The sequence below is a fragment of the Cheilinus undulatus genome, linkage group 6 (assembly GCF_018320785.1).
Source record: "Cheilinus undulatus linkage group 6, ASM1832078v1, whole genome shotgun sequence".
In the NCBI taxonomy this organism is placed as follows: Eukaryota; Metazoa; Chordata; class Actinopteri; order Labriformes; family Labridae; genus Cheilinus; species Cheilinus undulatus.
Window position 1 is genome coordinate 24,923,638 of NC_054870.1, and position 21,266 is coordinate 24,944,903.

General features: G+C 40.8%; 1 protein-coding gene across 1 annotated transcript in view; it reads left to right on the top strand.

The window, feature by feature from the left end:
• meis1b (Meis homeobox 1 b) overlaps positions 1–21,266 on the top strand; it is a 98,341-nt gene that overhangs the window by 72,587 nt on the left and 4,488 nt on the right. Inside the window, exons 10-12 of the mRNA XM_041789093.1 lie at positions 13,503–13,561; positions 17,418–17,507; positions 19,852–19,949. Of these exons, the coding sequence (XP_041645027.1) occupies positions 13,503–13,561; positions 17,418–17,507; positions 19,852–19,910 (208 nt within the window). The 3' untranslated portion in view covers positions 19,911–19,949. The remainder of the gene's footprint in view (positions 1–13,502; positions 13,562–17,417; positions 17,508–19,851; positions 19,950–21,266) is intronic.

Consider the following 21,266-nt stretch of genomic DNA (forward strand, 5'->3'; position numbering starts at 1 on the left):
GTAACATATAAAATGTCTTTCTCTCTACATTCTCTCTCTTGCTGGCCACAGTCAGTATCTCTCTGCTAAGTTCTCCTAACGCTCCGCTGATGTAAAAATCGATGTGGAGGTCATCAGGTTTCCCTTGTTGGCCGCCCCTCCCCTTCCTGCCTGCAATTTAATAATGCCCCTTTAAAGGCAGTGTTTAAGCCTCGCCGAGCGATTGTTTTGTCAATAAGACCTCCTTTTACGAACGTCTTAAAAGCATAGACCGGGAGAGAGCGAGGGAGAGAGGAAGGGGGAGAGAGAGGGAGAAAGGTAGTATTAACGAGGGCAGAGTGGACGGACGGACGTGGAGGCTACTTAGAAAGGGGCAGAGTGGCACGTGCATGCTGCTTATCAGGTTTCAGAGAGGACGAGCCGAGGGAGGAGGAGAAGAGAAGGTGAGAGAAGGGGAGAGAGAGAGAAAAATAGAAAAAAGAACATGAAAGAAACTCCTTTTGTTATCGAAAATTTCCAAAGTTTTTTGCTAGTTCAACAAACAAACATGCAACCTTCATTAGAATCGAGATATCATTCATTTTAATCCATTGAGGGTCTATTTTTATCTTTTCTGGTCATTATTTCTGTCTCATTGTACATTTTAAGGAACTCTGAGGCCTAAACGAAACAATTATGAGGTAGTAAATGCATAATAACTGAATATTATGATTATGATTATTTAACTGCATTGTTTTTATTCACCCATAAATCATCTGGTTTTGGAGCATGATGAAAGTTAATGACACAGATAAACACAGCTCAAAAAAAAAAAAAAAAATAAACAGTATGACAAAAATAAGATATAAATCAAGGAGAAACCAGAAAAAATGTATTCAGATAAAATAAGTCTTTTACAAACTCTCAGTTGGTAATGGGATAACTTTAAAAGTCAAATAAAAACTACAATTTTGCACTCAACTTCTTGAAAAGTTGGCTTGAAAAAATAAAAAAGAAAAAGAATGTGATGATATTTCAACACTGAAACTTTTACATGAAATTATCATAAAGACAAAAACATTTAAACTAAGAAAATCCAGGTTTTCTGGGAAAAACATACAAATAAAGGTTATCACAGTATAACTTTAAAATGGACCATAATTTTCCACACCTCCACGGTCCCCCCAGTTGGCTGAGCCCCAGAAAACTCTCTCTTTTATTCACTTTAATAGCGGCCTTGCAGAGGGGCAAACATGATCCTGTCCCAAATTTTTTGAAATGTTTTGATGGCATCAAATGTGAAATGGGATTACAATTTTTCTAAAACAATTGCTTGTAAGAAAACCATCACATTCTGCTTTTTTATGTCTTTCACAATGTCCCAACTATTTTGGAAATAGGCTTGGAGTTTACTCGGCGAATTGCTGAAATTTTTTTGTATAAATCTTTTTTGTGTGATATTTTGTCTCTGTAAAAAGAAAAAAAGCATTTAATATATTTAGAAAGTTTTTTTTTTGTATTAGAATCTCAAGTTTTTGCCGCATATTTATTTAAAAAATGTGTGGCTAGCATAAGCAGTTAACATCTTTAAATGGGATCTTACACCTCTTACAAAGCATATAAGCTGTTACCATGAGTTATTCACAGTTTTGCATGTATGATTTCATAATTACTATAAAAAAGACGGGTCCAACAACATAAATGAGAGCTGAGCTGTATAAAAGCAGAGCTATCCTATAAAAGCAGTGCGTGATAGACAAACAGGTAAAGTGAGATGAGCTGCATGGTTCAGTATGTTGACACGCTGGAAAGAGAGATGCTGGAACTTGTTCACAGAAAGCCTTTTGAGGTGTGTGTGTGTGTGTGTGTTTCTCTCTCTGTATGTGTGTGTGTTTTGGAATTAGCAGGCCCAGTTTCAGTCCATGCCCTAGAGCCTGTTTCATACACTGCAGCTCTGTCAAGTTGCTTCAGCCTGAAACTCCCTGACATTACAGCGAATACCACACACACGAACACACACGTTTCACTAGATATGACCTCACCCTCGGATTTCAACACCGAGTTAAAATGTGAAAATAATTTCAAAAACAACATTTTCTTCTCTCAGTTTGAAGTCGGTTGCTACCAATAAGCTTTTACAGGAATCTCTCGCCTGTGCAGACACGACCCTGTCTTAACTCTATTATGTCAACACAAGTGTGTGTGGAGTTGTGTGTGCGTTCTCACACATGTATAGGTGTCCATGTGCAAAGACACGCTCTGATCCGAACACCATCTCTCCTCCCCCCTTTCTTCCTCTCACTCTCTGTTTCTCTTACATCACAGCATGCTGCCCCAGGCCAAACCTGCATTTCTCCTCGCTCGCCTCCCTCTCAAGTCTTTTTTATTCCCTCCTCTTTTCTCCCCACTCCTCTCCCTTTGCTTTTCAACCTTCTTTTGTAGTAGTGGGGGGGGTGGTGGTGTCCAAAACATGAAAGCGGGGGCAGAACGTGAATGCCAGGGTTTGTGTCGAAGCGCACGTGGTCGTGCTCTGCCTCATCAGCCGGTTTGTTATTCTGATGTTTTCTTGTGGTGATCAAATACTGTCGTAAAGAGAAGCAGCAGGGAAGCTGGGCAAATGCTAGGTGCCAAAAACGTGCACCTTCTCCTATGGTTATAAAGCAAAAGACATATGTAGGTTTAATGCATTAAGATAGGAGAGGGATCATGTAACGTATCATTCAAGGAAACATTGAGCTTGCATGTTTGGCATGTCAACAACCATTTATCAGTTAACTGCATCTGCAATTGATGGAAATCCTTAAAATGTATTCAATATGACTGTATTTGAATTATTAAAATCTCTGCTTACACACTTTGTTGGCTGGGTTGCACAGAGGTATGGCTATTATTTAATGTCTTTCTCCTTTACTCTCTTTCTGCATCAACACATCGCTGCATTCAGGTCTTCCACTGATCAAAGCAATGCAGTAGGTCTTCTTCAGACAGTTGTCTCAGAACCTCTGCCATTCTTTTCTTAAATCCTGACACAGACTCAAAACTTTGAGAACAGATTTGATCTTAGGAAAAAGGAAAAAGCCACACGGTGCTAGATCAGGTGAATACGGAGGGTAATCAAGCATTTGTTTTTGGGCCAGGAACTGCTTTACTGAGAGCACAGGGTGAAATGGCATGTTGTCTTGATGAAGAATGAAAACAGTTTTCCCCAATTGTGGTATCTTTCTTTGGATCTCTCAGTTTTCCAAGAACCTGTTTGTTACAGTGTTGATTCACTTTTGACCCTTCTGGAACCTACTCCTCCAAAATGATACCCCTAAAGAAAACAATCAACATGGCCTTGTACTTGGACTTGCTTTGTCGTGCTTTCTAACCCATCCTTGGTGATGATGGTGTTTTCCTTAGGATCATATTGGAAGATCCAATTTCCATCACATGTAATCACTCCTTCTGAAACATTTGGGCTTCCTCAGTTTGTTCCAAAATGTCTCCACATTTTTTTTTTCCTGTTTTAGGAGGAGTGAGAAGTTTTGGGACAACCTTGGCACACACTTCATGTTCAAATGTTCATGCAAAACTGTCTCTTTATCATTGGAGACCATTTCTGCTATCAGTCTTGTACTTAGTCGTCGATCATTTGAACGATTTGTTTAATTTGCTGAATGTTTTCGGAAGTGTTTGCAGGCATTGGCGCTTGGACATCCTATCTGCCTTCACCAAATCCTCAAACACATGTGACATGCAGTGTTCTCCATACACCGTAGTTAATGGACAAAAAGATTTGGCTGCTGTTTTGTTCAATTTCACCAAAAATTTCAAGTTAAAGCAACTTTTAAGCTAATCATTTTCCAATGCCTTAACAAAAACGTTAATCTTCAGTCAGTAGCTGGCAGTGAACTAAGAGTCACACATTGGAACCTTACAGCAGTGAATACTAGGGGTGTAAAGGTACATGTATTTGTACCGTATCGATTCAGTACGGGCCTCTCTGTAAGGTACAGACATGTACCGAACGGATACATGTGGAACGAAGCTCACATACAGACAGAAAACCAGAGTGCAACTCACTGTCACACTGTCCTGGCAACCACACAACCACAGCAAACGACAGCAACAGCCTGAATATTCCCAGATAAAAGTGTCCTGTTTAGGAACACTTTGTTGGCCAGTGAAATACAACAGTGGACAAAGACAACAACAATAGTGCTCTGACTCTTTATGGAAAGTGTCAGAAAGTAGCTTTCTTGTGATTTGAAGCTATATAAATAGAAATGGACTTAATCAATTGATCATTATTTGAGTAGATCAACCACAACTCCAACCACCTAATATTTGATTCCAACGTCCTCTCTCTACCCTTCCTCCTCTTTATGTTTGCTGACTGCTGAGGTAGTCTCCTCTAAACTGACTCCACTAGTTTTTCGGCAGTCGCAGGGATCCCCATAGTGATGGCTGCTGGGAGCTGGTGGGGGGGAAGTGACACGCACACAGACAGGATATGACACGGGCAGTATGGGGGGATTTAGGTCAACCGCTGTGTGTTTGCAGCAGTCCCACAACTGCGAGCCCTGTCAGCAATACTGGCTCTGTGTGACACTGGTCATCTGTGTGTGTTTGTTTGTGTGTGTGTTTGTTGACACTGGTGACTAAGTTCTGTATTTATTTGTGTGTGTGTGGTAAACAGTAAGCCACACTGTATGTATTTGCATGCAAATGTTGATGCATAATAGCCCAAAAACCGAAGCGGAAGAGGCGTGATGCTCACAGAATCCAGCATGAGCGCTGCAATGTAGACAAACTGAACGGATAAAGGGTCCACACTCCCAATGGTGTGTTTGTTGAGTGGGCAGCACAGAGCGGCCATGTTGTTTCTGGGTAAAAACCAGGCCTGGAGCCATACCCTGTCCCTGGCATTGATGGATGACCGGCTAACAGAGCTCAAGACAGGCTGAATGTGTGTGAAGGGAAGCAGGAACAGAGATAAAGGGAGCGACGGAGGTCACATGCTGCAGCTACACACTCCCTTCCGATGTCCTATTCTTCTTCCATTATTCCTTTGTTTTTCTTCTTCTTTGTGTCTTGTTTTCTGAACTTTCCTCTCTCTCTCTCGCTCTCTCTCTCCTGCCCTCTGTTTGTATTTGGCCTTTTGGCGAGGCCTGTTTAGAAGTCAGCAGCAAGTGTTGCAAAGCCAGCAAAGTCAGAGCCAGTGAGTTCATGTGCGTGTTTCAAGTGGCCAACATTTCCTCTCTGTGACTTTTGGAGGCACCTGGTTGTCATGGACACAAACATAGACTCTAAACACATATACACTAAGCTCCTCTCTTGTATATGTGTGTGTTGGAGAGAGAGAGAGAGTGGTTACCAAGCCTGTCGCTCCACTCTGTAAAACCAGCTTTAGTGCAAGATTCATGGCTCCCTTAATGGACACTGGGCTCTCGGGTGGTGGAGAAACAGCGCGCGTGTGTGTTTACGTGCTTGTATTTTATGTGTGTGCAGTAATGGGGATTAGGTGACCCCATGGCTGCTCTCAGTCTAAAGCTCCTTTTAAATTTCACACTGTTTTCTTATGTTTCCCTCCATATGTGGCACCAGATCCAGCTAATCCATCCCATGTTATTAGGAGCTGGATCAGCAGACCTTCATGTACCCTGTGTATGTGGGTGTTTCAGTGCATAGCTGTGCATGCATTTGGAGATGTTTCAAGAACTATGTGCCTTGCCAATAAAGACTTATATGTATTGCTGACTCAAAACACAGTCTAATAACAGCCTGGCTGCTGCCATGTAGATCCTGCATGACCTTACTTTAACTCAACATGTCCAACGTGCATGTATGTGCATGTGCAAACTTGCATTTGTGTTAATGTCTATCACAATGTAACAGCTAACCCTGAGGTAATGTATAAGGTACCACACCTTCTCCTAATGCACACAACCTTTTTCTATAGGAGCTTGAGAAGCAAAGAGGATCATGGGACTGAGCAGGGTGTATGTTTGTGTTACAGACCTAAAACATATAGGTATTTGTAGCCATTTTGTTGGTCTGGTTCTAAAGGATGCTACACGTCAACAAGTGAGTTACACGTGCTCTAATGCTTAATTACTGTAAAGTATACTGAAGAAAATGCTGACATTCCTTGAGTGTTTTCTACCCTATCTCCTCTTATGTTTTTACAGTTTCTATTGGAGAAATATCATGGTTTTTGAACATCCAACACAAACATTTTTGGTTTCCTTTTAGTCTTCTTAACAAAAAAAACATGCACTTACTTTCCATCATATTTTATCAAAGATGTATTTATAGCTAGTCTTACTCTAGTCACTTTCAAGGAAAATGTTAGTTACCGTTTATTCATTGAAATTAACATTGATGCACAGGAGGTATAGCATACTTATTAAGGCTTTCAACATGTTTGATTGTTTGAGGCTTTTAGATATGCGTTTTCAAATTATGCAGTTTAAATTATTCAAGTGATCGACAACAAGAACTAAGCCAAAGTTTAGGACAAAATTATTATCCCCCAGTGAAAATTTAACTTTTTCCCAAGTATTTCCCAAGTGCTGTTAAACAGAGCAAGGCATTTTCACCACAGCTTTCCAAACATCCTAGTTTTATTTTGGATGCTTACTTTATTTTTACTTTGCACACTTTGAAAAAATGATTTCACAAAACAAAACAAAAACTACCAGGGTCTAAATTATTACCCCCTTGATGCTAATAGTCAGCTGTCTCCTTTTTGCTGGATAACAGTCTGCAGACATGTCTCCTGAGGAATCCCAGCCCATTCTTCTTTGGCCAATTTCTCAAGCTTTGATGATCTTCTCCTGGCTTGGACCTTGAACTTCAGTTCACCCCACAGATTTCAATGGGATTTAAATCAGGGCTTTGTGCAGGACATTGTCATGTTGGGAGACAAAGCAATGACCCACACCCAGTTTTGATGCTCACTGCTTGAGGTTCTCTTTCAAAATCTCCACATATCCTTTTTTCTTCATGATTCCTTCCGCCTTCACTGGATTCCCAGTTACAGAAGCATCCCCACAGCATAATGCTCCCACCTCTGTTTTTTTTCACTGTGATGGTGGTGTTCTTTTGGTGATACGCCTCCCCTTTCTTTCTCGAAACATAAGCAACGTCTCTATGGCCAAGGAGCTCTAGTTTCATCTTATCTGACCAAAGGACAAGCTTCCAGTATGCAGAATCTCTCTCCAGGTTGTCCTTAGCAAACTTCAGTCTGGCTTGAAGGTGTCTCTTTTGCAAAAGGGGAGTTTTTCTTTATCTGACACCTCTCAGTCCATTCCTGTGCAGAGCTCTAGTGATGGTCTTCTTTGAGGCTACAATTCCTGACTTGGCTAAGTCATTCACTAGTGCCTTGGCAGTTGTTCTGCTGTCCGAAGACACATATCTCACTGGTTTTCTTTCAAGAGTCTGAATCATTCTCTTCCCACATCTGCCAGACTTGTTCTGTGCTGTGTGGCTTTCTTTAAATTAAGACTTTTTTTTTTTTGTTGCTATCACTGTCTTTGGATTTTTACTGGTGTCATATTGAAAGTTTAACATCCTGGTATCATGCTAAACCTAGTATTTATACATAGTTGCACCTCCCCATCCTTTAACTGTTGATTTGTGCGTGCCTGTGGCAAATAGGATAGAATAAAATTTTTAGAATAGAATTTTTCAAGCAGCTAAAATGTTTTGATTTGATTTGATGATTTTGAGAATTGTGAAGCATCAAATCCAAACATCTGACCTGAGAGGGAAACTGTGGTGGAGATGAAGAGGTGGAGAGAGGGACAGAGGGAGATATGTTTGGAATATGAGAGGGAGGTGATTTACGAGTAAACCTGTCAAACGAGGAAAACAAGGGGGGGGGGAGCTCATAATTCCCTCACACACCCACGTGTAGTATGCTTGTATACACACATGCAGTATGCAGGTACATGCTCACAAAGGTGCTGTAAACTATTGTGGTGCATGGGGGAATATGTGAGCTCTGTAATGGAATTAAAACTTACTTAAGAAGATGTGCTGGGATAATAAAGTTCTGCAGAGATGTGAGTGTGACATGAGAACAAGAATAGGATATAGAATAGGATCTTGTATATGTGTACAGGTGCACAACTTAAAACCAGCTGCTTACATGAAGTGTGTTTAACGCTGTAATTTAGCATAAAATTATACATTTATAAAGTTCTTACAAATTCAATTGTACAAAGAATAAGAGAGAAGTGCTTTATGTGTGTGTTTGTGTGTTCATTAGTGAATTGGAAGATATATGGGCTAGGCGTTAATTGTGGTTGAGCAGCAGACAATCGATGGTAGCCGTGTGGTGACAACCTGATGATAAGCTGCATGATTCTACCCGTCAGAGCTGCCTTTCTTTTTAGTGCTTTTAAATCACATTGATTGGCAGCCAGGCGGAGTGTGTGGTTACACAGTTATTTTAAGCGGCTCTTACATTTGAATATGCAAGTAAACCCTTGTCAGTGTGCGCTGAAATCTGTCCTTAAGTGTGTTTGTGTGATTGTGTATCACCCAGATGTGTGCACATTCTCTCAGATTACTAATGTAATATTGGTAGTGAGTGCAGAGGACGTGTGAGAACGTGCACATTTGTGTGTCTCATATTACTAATATAATATTGGTAGTGGGCTCAGGAGATGTCTGCGTTTGTGTGGGTATGTGTGCCACCGAATCAGAGAACTCTGGATGAATTTAAATGAATGAGCTTGCACAGTAACCTTTTGTATATCCAATCTGCATCTTTCCACCGCTCGTTATTAAATTATCCCCTAATTGGTCACGCAACAAAGGCAGCTGATGAAAAAGACAATTTCTTGCTTTTAATTGGGCATTTCACGTGTGCTTGGCGTACACCTGTGTGCGGCTGCCTCCTCTTACTTTGTGTGTGTCAGTGTGTGTGTGTCTTGAGTGTAATGAGAATAGGACATTAGCAAGGGCTTGGCAGACGCCGTCGCAATCAGTTCCACTCTTTCCAGAGAAGGAGGGAGAGGGGCGGGAGGGCTAATCCAGGCATTAGCAATCTCACAAGGAGAAATAGATCAGAAGCAGAACAACAAAGGCAGAAATTCACCCAGTTTCCTCGTATGACTTTTACACAGTCAATTTAGAAGTGTTAAAGTAACACTTAAAGAATTCAGTGTAGCACTGCATCCAAGCCAGAGTAGGTGTGTAGATAACTTTTTTCCTTGTGTTAAATTTTACAGTTAAGTTTACTCAAAGTGAAAATGTAACACTCACCTACTCTGTACAGTGTTATTAAAACTTAACACTATAGGTTAATAAACTCTGCATTTGTACAAAAAATACTCTTTTGACACATTTAAGAGTTGTTTTATCACTTAATTATTGTCAGTTTTGCTGGAGGTGTGGTTTTGTTGTATTGAACATATCAGTAACTGATGCATTATAATTAGAGCTGTCAGAAGAGTAGAATTTTAATCCTGAATTATCTCAGGATTTCTGTGGTTAATTATTATTTATAGCACCCATTTTATCGCATTCTAAAATTCCACTATTTTGCATTTACAACTGTTTTTGTGTCATTTTTGGATTTTTTACAGTCTTAAACTAAGAGTATCTGACTTACAGTTTCAATACAGACCTGCTGTTGGATAGATTGAATATTTTAATATTAACATAGCCATATAAAAAGGAACTTGATATGTACTGAAAAGGAAATTTGTGACCAGATACATTAAGGTGCAGTGGTGGACTTATTTTAAATCACTATAAAATAAGTGGCTTAACCAAGTTTGTTGAAAGTGGAAATAAACCATGTGATTTATCTGGATTTTAATAAATTAGTGCACCCTTGTGGATTGTAGTTAATTGGGATTATAATGCTCATAGGTCCTTGATATAACCCATGAATAAGAACACCAATGCAACGTGTCCACATGCAAGAATGGTGCAGACTAATTAGCATGAAGTCACTAACTAATTTGAAGTCACTGACTCAGTGAACAACTTCACTCGTGGTGCAGAAATGTTTAACATAAAAAAATGAGAACATTTCATCAGAAACATGAGCAAAGGAATCCCAGCAAGAGGCAACATCAAAACACACTAATACTTATTTGAACACATATAAAATACATCTAAACATTCTGCCCAAGGACATGATGGGAAAGCTCTGCCTACAGATTGGTACTGGCAGAGGGTGGAGCTTAGATCAATTGACTCTGTAAAGGGTTAGATGGCTCAAAACTGTCAAATAACTCTAAAACTGAAGGTAATTTCACTAAGAATGAGTTAAATTACTCTTTTGGAGTTAAAATAAGTCTGAAATGTTTAACATCGAGACATCAACCCTCCAGTTTTTGCTGTGTGATAGACATAAGTACATTCTCACTGAGCCAATTCACTACAGGTGTATGCAAATGTCAAATACGTGTGGGAAATAGTTTTGTCAAGATTCGTTGCATTAATTGTGATTGATTTAAGTCCACAGTTCGTACACTATTTTTTAAATTCATGATTAAATACATGCCTTCATGTCTTTTCAACACACTTTGGTTAAACTACTGCAGCGTCTCTCTGTAATCACAGTGATGTTAAGTAAGTCCACCAGTGCTCCTTATTGTCTCATTTTAATTTAAAATCCATGACAGCTCAGTGGACAAGTGAAAAATCATCTGTACTTGTTTTAACAAACATTTACCTTCATACCCATAACAAGTTCCTTTGTGCCTGGTTAAGCCAGTGTCATTATCTTTGATCCACCTCTGAAAAGAAGGCCTAGATCCAAACAGTGAGACAATGACCCTTGATTTAAGACAGTAGAAAAATCCAAAATAAAACAAAAACAGTTTCAGTGGAAATCACTGGACTTCCCTGAACCACACAAACTCAATTTGTATTTCAACTCATTTGTCTTCCTCGTGGGTTGTTTTTGGTATTTTTTTGCCCAAATTTAGATGTGCCACCAGTGGTGTGTCACGCCAAAATAGCCCAGCTATTGTTGCACTGAGCGGAGCTGAATAATGCAGCTCATTGTGTTGTGATGGGAGGCAGGGGAATGAACAGGCCATAAACACAGGCCCTATAGCACCCAGGGGTCGTGCAAAGGTGAAGCCTCACTCCCCCTAATAGAGGAGCCCTCTCCTTCTCCACTTCCTCGCTGTTTCTCTTGCACTCCTTATCTCTTAAATATTTTGCTCATTTGCTTCTTTTTCTTTCTCTTCTCTCCTTCAGTCACACTCTTTCTCCTCGTCAGCTTATTAACGGTCACAGCAAGAGTGTCTGGTTTGCAGACCAGAGCCCCTTGCCTTTTTTTTTTTTTCTCTCTCTCTCACTCCTCCTTCCCTCCCGCTCTCCATCGCTCCATTCCCCTGGCTGCTATTATGAGAGGCATTTTTATCCTTTGTTCCAGCCCCCATGGTGCATCTGGCCTCAGATATGGGGACGACGGGGACAGGAAACCGGCAAGAGAGTTTTAGCGGGGAGGTGGAGGGGAAGGGTTAGAGTGTGGCTTTGTCGCTTGGAGGTGGACCGCCAGTTTCCACCATACAGGGAAGGAATGATAAGGAGGGAGCGAGCAGGAGAAGGAAACAGATATAGAGAGGGACAGTGGGGGAGGTAGGAGAGGCAGAGTTGCTCTGGTTGTAATGTTGGCAGCACTTGTAGCAGCAGCAGCAGTGATAGTAGGATTATTACTTCTCTGATACATAGTCTCTTTAATCCTCAGAGTAAATAAGCACTGGTGCCATATTTCTGGGAGGTCACATCCAGTTATGAGTCTGCTACATTCCTCTCTGAGCCGATTGTACTAAGAACAAGTGCTTGACTTTCTAAGCAGTGCACATCTATTGCCAAAACAACCTCTTTTATTGCATCAGTGCCTTTTTTTTACATAAGGAGACATTAAGGGAGCACACAGAGGTGAGGAACATGCAATGACACTGGAGGTGAAGAGAAGGAGAGGTCAACAGTTAGGCAGTGTTGGCCTCAAGTTGACCTCGTCCTTCTATAAAGGGCCCAGAGAGGAGAGAAGAGGAGAGGAGAGCGAAAGGAATGCTAAAGGCCTCCTTGCCCTCTTGCTCCTCCTTCCATATCTCCCCCAGCAAAACAGGGAGGGAGAGGGTGTGTTGGTGATAAAACACCAGACGTTCCCTCATTCTGATGGTGCTCTGCCATGTCAGTGCATTTCTGCATTCCTCCCTAGCTCTTTCTGTCTGTCTCCCCCTCCAAAAACTCCCCATTATTGTAACAAATGTTGGACAAATTTGCCAGAAAGGGCTGTCTGAAAGGTGGAGGAGGTCGCAAAAATCAACAACTTTGAAAGATACAGCGGGGAATTTCCCTCAAAAGATGCCACACAATCAGGCTGCTAATCTCTCTCCGCTGCTCTGTGTCTCCTCATTTCCCTGCAGCTCCGTCTTGGAAAAATGATCAAGAGCAGATAGTGGTCAAAAAGACAAAGACGAGCACCATAAAGCAGTTAAAGGACAAATATTAAAGAGATAAAAAGCAAGAGAGTCCCATTCACTAATTAGGGGTCAAACAGAAGCACCAGCTAGTGTCTCTTTGTTCGTCCTCGTCCTACCCTAGATCTCTTAAATGCTCCAGTTTCAGAAGCGCTGCAAGACTATTGTTTCCTTTAAAGTTGCGGCCCCCCTTTTTTGGAGATGAAATGGAAGTGTCCGGCGGGGCAACAGCAGGAACACATAAATCAAGTCCGAAGCCCCCAAGAGCCCTCTCTCCCTGGGGTCATTACAGGTCAAAGGGTCATTTCACAAGGGGTTGGGCTGAGCAAGGCCAGAGCGCTGCTTGTGTGAGGGCGTGAATGTCTGTGAATGGGCACAGAAGATTAAAATAAGAGTGTCTGTGTCATTAGATATGATTTAAATACCAGTAACTTTGCACTTTTAATGGGAAGTAACAGGGGAAAGATGAGGCTGTTTCTGTACACATGCACTAAAATAAGCCCCTGCCATCACAGAGTAACACATGGTCACCTGTTTTAGCAGAGTATCACCCCAAAACAATGCCTCTCACCAGTGGCAACGTGACATGTTTCTGTCAGCAAACACTTCCCACACCACCGCCACCGCCGAGCTCCAAGCCAAGTGTGTTAAACAGTCAGCAAATCTCAGCCCGTCGAGAGGTGGAACGCCTCCAACAAAGCGAGATGGGTCGACATGTTTCAAACAGGCAGGGAGAAAATCCCGGTTGAGCCTCGCCCCACAAAGACCCCAGTGTTTTCCCGCCGATGCGACTGTGCATAAGCCGAGGCTGTGCGAGTTTGTACAAGTCGTGGACTTCTGCATTTTTAGAGACAACTGCCTCGGTTGTCAGGGCTTATAAGATGTTACTTTTGCAGCAGCTTTTCCAAGGTTGAGGGTTACTTTGAGGAGAATAATTTCTCCACATGACTATTATGGTTTACAAGGAGAAGGAGGCTGGTTTGGCAGTGTTTGTGTTTTTGTGCTCTGTGCCAAGATTTTCAACATCTTAGTCAGCATTTTGTTTTGACAAATACACTGACTGTTTTCCAATCTCTTTCTTCTTTATTCTTCCTGCAGGTTCATCAACGCCAGGAGGAGAATAGTCCAGCCCATGATCGACCAGTCAAACCGTGCAGGCAAGTCTCCTCTAGTTACTGTATTCAAGTCTCGCAGGCGAAAGCCGTCCTCACTCCATGCACCCGGAGGCCCCTCAGCTGGTAAATACAGGACTGATGCCCCTCATCCTGGAATGTCCAAATCCTGCGGGGGGTTTCCCCTCTGTGTCCTCTAAACCGACCACTAAAAAGAAAGAGCATTAACAGCAAGCATTAATCAGCTTTGGAGTGGGGTGAAAAACTATCAAATAATTTTTAGAAATAATAATTTGGCTGTAATTGAGTTAACGATGAGTGGATTTATTTATCCTTCTGTAAACAAAACTCGCTGTGTTCTAAGTGGAATTTGCTTTAACCCCTTCCTCCCCCACTTTGCCAGCCAGGCAAAGAGAAAAAACATTAAACCCCTACTCCCTGGCTTGAACCAAAACATGAAGCAGACTACACCCATTTCTTTTTTTGGGTGACCGTTGTTTGGCTTTTTGGCTCCAGACCTGTTTTTACCCCTCCTTACTCCTTTAAACTCCCCCCTACGCTGCTATTTGTGGCTGTTTCAGGGAGCGTGGGGAGTGAGTGAGCAGTCCCCCTGGTGCATGGCTTGGTTTGGACTGCCGTAAACTTTATTACCTGTAATAGGGGCCAGAGGTCAGGGTGGCATTAGGGGCGCAGTAAAGTTCAAAGGCATTCAGCGGGGCCGAGTTCTTGCTCTTGCATGAGCGACCCCCAAACAGTCCGAATCGAAGGTAAGTGGATTTCTATGAGCGCCGAACAATGGAGGGCAGCGAAAAATAAGAAGTCTATCAGGTTTCACTTAGCCTCGCTGCTCAGTTAAAGGCAGTATTTATTAGATAAAGAGTTTAGGTTGGAGCACATTCTGAGGCCATTTAGAAGGAATGAGTCGACCTTTTCAGAGCGTGCGCTCATAGCTCACTTGGTTCTTTTAATCCTGGGTTTAATCATACACTGATAGATACAGAAACCTGAAGAGGACATGCATCACTACACTTCACTCCATTTTCCTGTTAAACATGGAAAATTCTGTTTGTTCTCACAATATCTCAACTTATTTATGTCATTACCTTGAGATAGCAACGCTGGTTTTACCATGACAAGTTAATTTCTTGAATGAAATTAATTCATTAGTGCATAAAAAAGTAGCTTTGTTATACAGTGATAACAAGAGAGATAGGCCTCAAGATCTCAATGAAAAATGGATATTTCTTGGTTATCATGGGAAAATGGAATAGAATGAAATTTGAGGATGCATGCCCTCTCAGGGCTTCCACAGACAGCAGCGAAAGTCATTTTTAAAAGTTAAAAATACAGAGATAAGACATTCTAAAGTGCTGTTTTTGTTCATGGTAAGCCATGAATGCTTGGCAGCATTTTCTCTGTGATGGATGACTTTAACAATCTACAAAAGGGACAAAAAAAAAAAAAGCAAAGAATTGAAGAGTGAGATTATTTCAAGAGTACCTGGATGCAGCCAAGGACCTCAACCCCATACCAGAAGTCGGAAAATCGCAACCATATCTCGTCTTCTAATACCGGAAGACGCTTGAACTGAATGTCTTCTTCCTTGTTTCCTCCGTGTGTCGCCGCCATATTAATTTAGGCAAGTCTGCCAAATAAGGAAATACAAGTAGACGAAAAATACGCGAGTTTTCAGACAAACAAGCACAGCGATTGCATAACATTAATTTTGATAAATTGATTTATGATCCAAATTCAAGTATCACTGAGCACAGACATAATGCAGCAGGAGATTGGCTGGCTGGCCGGACACCGATGTTGCCACCATGTTGCCAGAGGCAAGTCTCTAAGTCATCTAATACAGTAGACATGGATTGTGCAAGTTTCAGAATAAATTGCTCAAACAACGGAATTACATGGATTTGAATTAATCCTTTATAATAAATGATCCATATTAAAATAATAACTGAAACATAAAAGCAGAATCTGCTTTCTTGTATTTTCTCAGCTAATTAAAAACATGTACTTCATCCATGATTTAAAATAAAATAACTACCAAAACTTTTGGTAGCATTGTTAAGTAAAACTCAACTATATTGACATAACCTTCTTCATACAATCTAGGGGTCCCAAACTCACATGAACTTTAACTCATGAATTCTGTCTGAAATGTACCTTTACTGTTTCTAGTATTCCTTTTTGACATACTTAACCAAAATATGCAAACAGCAGTTTGTAAAAATTGTATTAGTTGTAAACTGTTGTTGCAAATCTTTATTTCTGTTCTTTTTCTTAGAATAATTCAATTTATCCTGCAACTTAACCAAAATGCAAAAATTCTATGCCTTTCCTTTAACTGCAAATGCAAAAACCGTTTGTTCTTACTTTATTTTATTTAGAATAATAAATGCTTGATAGCTGCATAAATAAAGTTTTCTAAAGCCTCCAGTCACCAACCCCCTGAGTGTTGTCAGTCTATGCTGTCATAGAACGCCACAAAACAGGAAGTTAAAACAAATCTAGTCTTCTCCTACAACTATAATAAATATCACCCAATTACACACTGATCTGCTCCATCACTGTGTTTGCTGACAGAGAGGTGTCTTTGAACAATGTGTTTTTTACATTAAACTCAGATTTTGTCTTGTCCAAATCATTTTTAGTCATAGAGTGACTGTCAAACAATTCACAGGGAGAAAAAGCTCAGAGAAGGTTGAGCTTTTCTAACACTGTGAAACGAAATGTTTCCTGTGAAGTGTGCGAGTTTCTGTTATATCTCCACACAAGTTCAGTTTGTATTAATTTGCAGATATCCACTCATCTGGTTATAAACTATAAATTGGTCATATTGTAGACTGTATCAGTGTAAACTTTCAGTGTGAAATTTGTCATCCACAGAAGAGTGACAATATTCTTAAATCATCGTAATGGCGCTTCAGATTGCAGTCCACCAAAACAATGACTTTTTTTACAATCAGGCAGGCAGCATTTCCTCTAAACTCTACAGAAAGTACAGCATTGTCTATCTTTGATAACGCTGTTTTTGTTCTCCATCCTCTATCTTTTTGTTTTGGAAAAGAGACACTGAGGTGCCCAAGGATGCCATGTTTATTTGGGCCAAAAATATACTTTAATAAAATCCCTTTTTTCTTTTCACAACTTAGTAAAGGGACAATATAAATCCGTATATGAAATAACTTGCAGAATTCTTGGATTCTTTTTTCAATGGTGGGGTCCCGCGGGAGGAGAGGAGGTTGGAAGAAAGTTTGAGGCCACTGGTGCAACCCAAACAGACATGCAGTATGATATACAGTACACTACAATTAAAACTAATTTTGAAAGGCTTAAATAAGAGTAAAAGCAACATTTCTGGGATTAAATTAAAATAAGAGAATCAGTTAAAAGTAATACATGACAAAGGAGCACTTTTAATTAAGTAATTGTAAAAGCAATGACTTTTGGGTAACTCAAAATTAAAGGCCATGTTAAAACGAAAGCTCCTTGATTTGCATCAAAATGACCAGGGGAGCTCCTAATTTAATAAAAAAGCATTTTGACCACTTTAGGACATGATAGAATGTTTTTTCTTGGTTTTAACAACCATTCTGTTGAAAAAAGTTCATGTAAGAAAGTGCACCATAGTGTGTGTTGACCACTCTCAGTCCAATCCCTATTAGAGCATTTAGACGCATTAAAGTCTACCAGGGGCTTACAGTGTCGAGCTGGCTGCACAGACACGGAGCAAAGTGACGTTGAAAGAACAACGGTGGCTCCCTGTGCGTGCACCGGCCGACAGATGATCCTGCTTCGGCCACTGAGCCTTAATTAAAAGCACTAATTGACCACTCCATCCCCTCCCTTTCCTCCCTCCATCCTTCCCTCTGTCTCCTCCCTCCATCCACAGTAAGTCAAGGAGCTCCCTACAATCCAGATGGCCAGCCGATGGGGGGCTTCGTCATGGACGGCCAACAGCACATGGGAATCAGACCACCTGGTAAGGCTTTCTCTGCGTGTCTGTCCCTTTTCTTTCCTCCCATCTCTCTTCTTTCTTTCCTCACTGTCCTCCTTTATTTGAGCCTCAGTCTTTTATTTTCACCTCTGTCTCCTCATTCTCTTTTAACCTTTCTGCTTTCCTTTTTTATCTTCTCCTGTATGTTTCATGCAAGACCTGGTGATTAAGTATAATCTGGGTCCTTTGTTCACCCTTAAACCCAGTGATAAAGATACACACGTACGCACACAGCCGCCTCCCCCCTCCCTCCATCGACATACAGCGCAGAACAGGTGTGGTCAATCACATTACACAAGCATCTCCTTCCTCCTGAACTCCCACTCCCTCTCAGCTCTCGGCTGGTCCCTCTCTCTCTCACGCCATCAGGTCTAATCCCAGAGTTTGTCCTTAAGCTCCTCTCCTCCTCTCCTCTATCCCCTGTTTTCTGGGATTCTCTCAAGTCTCTAACCCTATCTCACCCTCCACTCAAAGTCAGCAGGTTTGGATAAACTGCCAGGCTACTTAAACTCCCCACCCCCCTTCACCATTAGATTAAAGCCAGTGCACTCTGCTGCTATGTTGTCCGTCAAGTAACTTTCACAGAAAAAAAAAAAATCAGTATTTAGTTTAGTGACTGATTTTTCAAACATTTTCTGAGGCAAACTTAGTTGCAATGGCCATAACTGTCTGAGGTGGGGTGTACACTTCAGCATTAAATCTCCCTTCTGAAATCAAAGTAAAGTCACTCTTTTAAATGCTCCTAAAGATGACCTGATTTTCCTGTATGAGTAGTGTCAAGAGTGATCTTTTATACTCAGAAAAACACTGCACCAATCTCCTTTCAGTATGATGTCCACAATCCAGTTGTGTAAGAAACCCTGAAGATAGCTAAGCCATACTCTGTAGGTTGTCATGTGCACTACCTGTACAGCCAATATTCGTGCCATGTCTGTATCTGTATTCATACCTTTTCTCTTTCTCGATTAATTTTGAGTAAAGTAGTTCAAAATTGATCGCCCATTCTTCCTGGTCTTCTTCCACTACACTAAAAAAGTATGTTGTGTTCACACCAAATGCAAATGATCGCATGGATCCTAACGCGTGAATATAGGGAGTTTACCCGCTTATTTTTTTTTTTTCAGTTCATGCGATTATTTGCTCCAGTCATTTGTATGCGATTACCTGCAAACACGTTCAGTGCGCTGTGAATTACTTGGCACCGTCCAAGGTGAGCTTGCATCTAGTCACCTCTTTGAATTGACTTTACATGTAATTAACTCACGTCTGGTGTGAACACAACATTACACAATCCTGCTCAACCAAAGAGTCAAATTAATGAAAAAAATACCTTTGTTAGAGTCACAATCTAAACATGGGTTTGTGAGTCAGTGTATATAGAAATGAGAGAATCCAAAGAGTTTCTCCTCTCATTTCTATCATTTATTTGGGTTTAAAAGCTAGTTCAGGATGCCAGTTTAGCTTAGTTGGTAGGGCAGTCGTCCATAAGCAGAGGACATATTCACCGTTGCACTGATCGCGGGACAGATATGTCCTGTTTCTCTTCAATAATCCCATTGAAATAAAGGCAAAAATTACCCCTAAAATGATATTTTAAAAGCTAGTTTAAGCCATCATTTTTATCTCCTCTGTCAACTCCATCAGATACTTGTGAACTCCTTCAGATTATGTTTTTTTTTTTCATTTCACAATGAAAATGCATTATCCTGTGTTCATTTTATTCTGCTTATTTGTTAAAATATCAGTTAATCTTTGTGCAACGATGATTAATTTTTTTTTAAAGATCAGTTAAATATGCTTTTTATTAAAGATTAAAGTAGAAAATCATGAAATTCAGGGATAAGATACCTCAGATGAGTTAAAGATTAAAAAAAGAAAAAAAAAACGTATTTCTAAATATCATTACTGAATACCAGTATTAAATAACTGACAACTTTACATATATCTTACACTAATTAAATAAAAATTAAAAAAAGGTTTTAGTGTGTCTGTTGGAGTTGAAAAACCAAGATATAATTAAAGCCATATTTGGGAATAAATGTTGAATTAAAAATCCATTCTTACCAGGGCTGAACCACAGGGGAAAATAAATCCCGTTGAGATGAGTATCACTGCTCTAAAGTCACTTTGGGTAGTAAGAGTCAGAACATCAGCTGTTTGTGATTTGAATCTGTAAGTGTGTGTGCTGTTTCTGTGCTTTGTTTATTTGCCATGCAGGGTTTGTAACTGTTTTGTGTGGGGCCAGCCTCTGATAACTTTTGTCACATTTTAAAGACATACAAAAAATGTCTGTTTTCTGTGTTTAAATCCTCTATATCTGTGTTTCCAGGACCCATGGGTGGCATGGGCATGAACATGGGAATGGAAGGTCAGTGGCACTACATGTAGCCCCGCCCCAGTCTGAGCGATCGCAACACAAAGGAGGATGTAAGTTCACACGAACACACGCTGACCTACATGTACACTTCTCAGAGCAACAGTGTTTTAAAAAAGTTTACTTCACATGGTTTGGTATTCTTATTGGACTGCAGATATGTAAGTTTAAATTTAGTTTGAAAGAGTTAAAAAATGAATCATGTCCCAGTATTAGACGAAAGAAATTATGAAAATGTCTTTTTTCAAACACGTTGTTTTTCTTCCAAGGCTGATTTTTCTCTGTTATTCTCTCTGTAACTGTCCCGCCCTCGCTCTGGTGATAAGAGCCTTTGATCACAACCTTGTAACTCTGTGTATGAAATGTGTGTATCTGAGTGGGGGTGTGTGTGTGTAGATGTTTTGCGCTGTCACATCTCCAATAGCAACGCAGCTTCATATCAGGGAGGAGAGTACAGAATACTCTATACACTCAACGGTTACAAATGATATCCTCTAATGGTATGAATAATCTGGTTCAATTCATGTTTCTATCATATGATTATTAAAAATTTGTGTGTGCATGTGAATGTATGTGTGTTTAGCTTTGTGTGTGTAGGTGGATGTGTAAGCGCATCAGGTAATAAGAAAGAGGGGTGAATGGGGTAAAGTGGGGAGAAAGGAGGAGAGGCTGGAGGAGGGGATGGGTCGGGACAAGGGGGCTGGGTGGTGGGACTGGGTGGGCAGGTAGGATATTTCCATGGCAACGGACTGATTGGCATAAATGTAAGCAGTCTTCGCTGGTGCAAGGATAGAGAGAGAGAGGGGCAAGTGAGTGCTCCCTAAGTGTCATAAATCTGCCAGGTTGCTGTTGATGCATGAGCCACATTAATACACACACTAACCAGCTAGAAGAGAACCCCCCTTCTCTCTCTCTCTCTCTCTCTCGCTCCCTCTCTCTTTCATTTTAATGCTCTGTCTTTCTTTTTGTGGCTTTCTCTCTCACACACAAACACCTTTTTTCTGTCTCTCTTTAATTCTCTGCCTCTCTCATTCTCTCACCTCCCCTCCCTCCCTCTCTTGCCCTGGGGCCAAATAGACTCCCACATAATTCTGGATGTATACTAGCTTGGTGTTGTCACAGTGCATAGTGTGTATAAAAAGTGGCTAGGGGTCCAATTGTTGTGAGGTATCATTGTTTATTATTGTGCATGTTTGTGAATTAGCGTGTGCGTACAGTCTGCAAAGATTCATATGTGAAAAACATGCCTACGTGTGGGTGTGTGCACACATACAAAAGTGTGTATGTGCATGTGTGTGTATGGTAATAGGATTACTCCTGGCACAGGGAGGGGACACAAACTAGTGCAAAATGGAGGAGGTAGCCAGCAG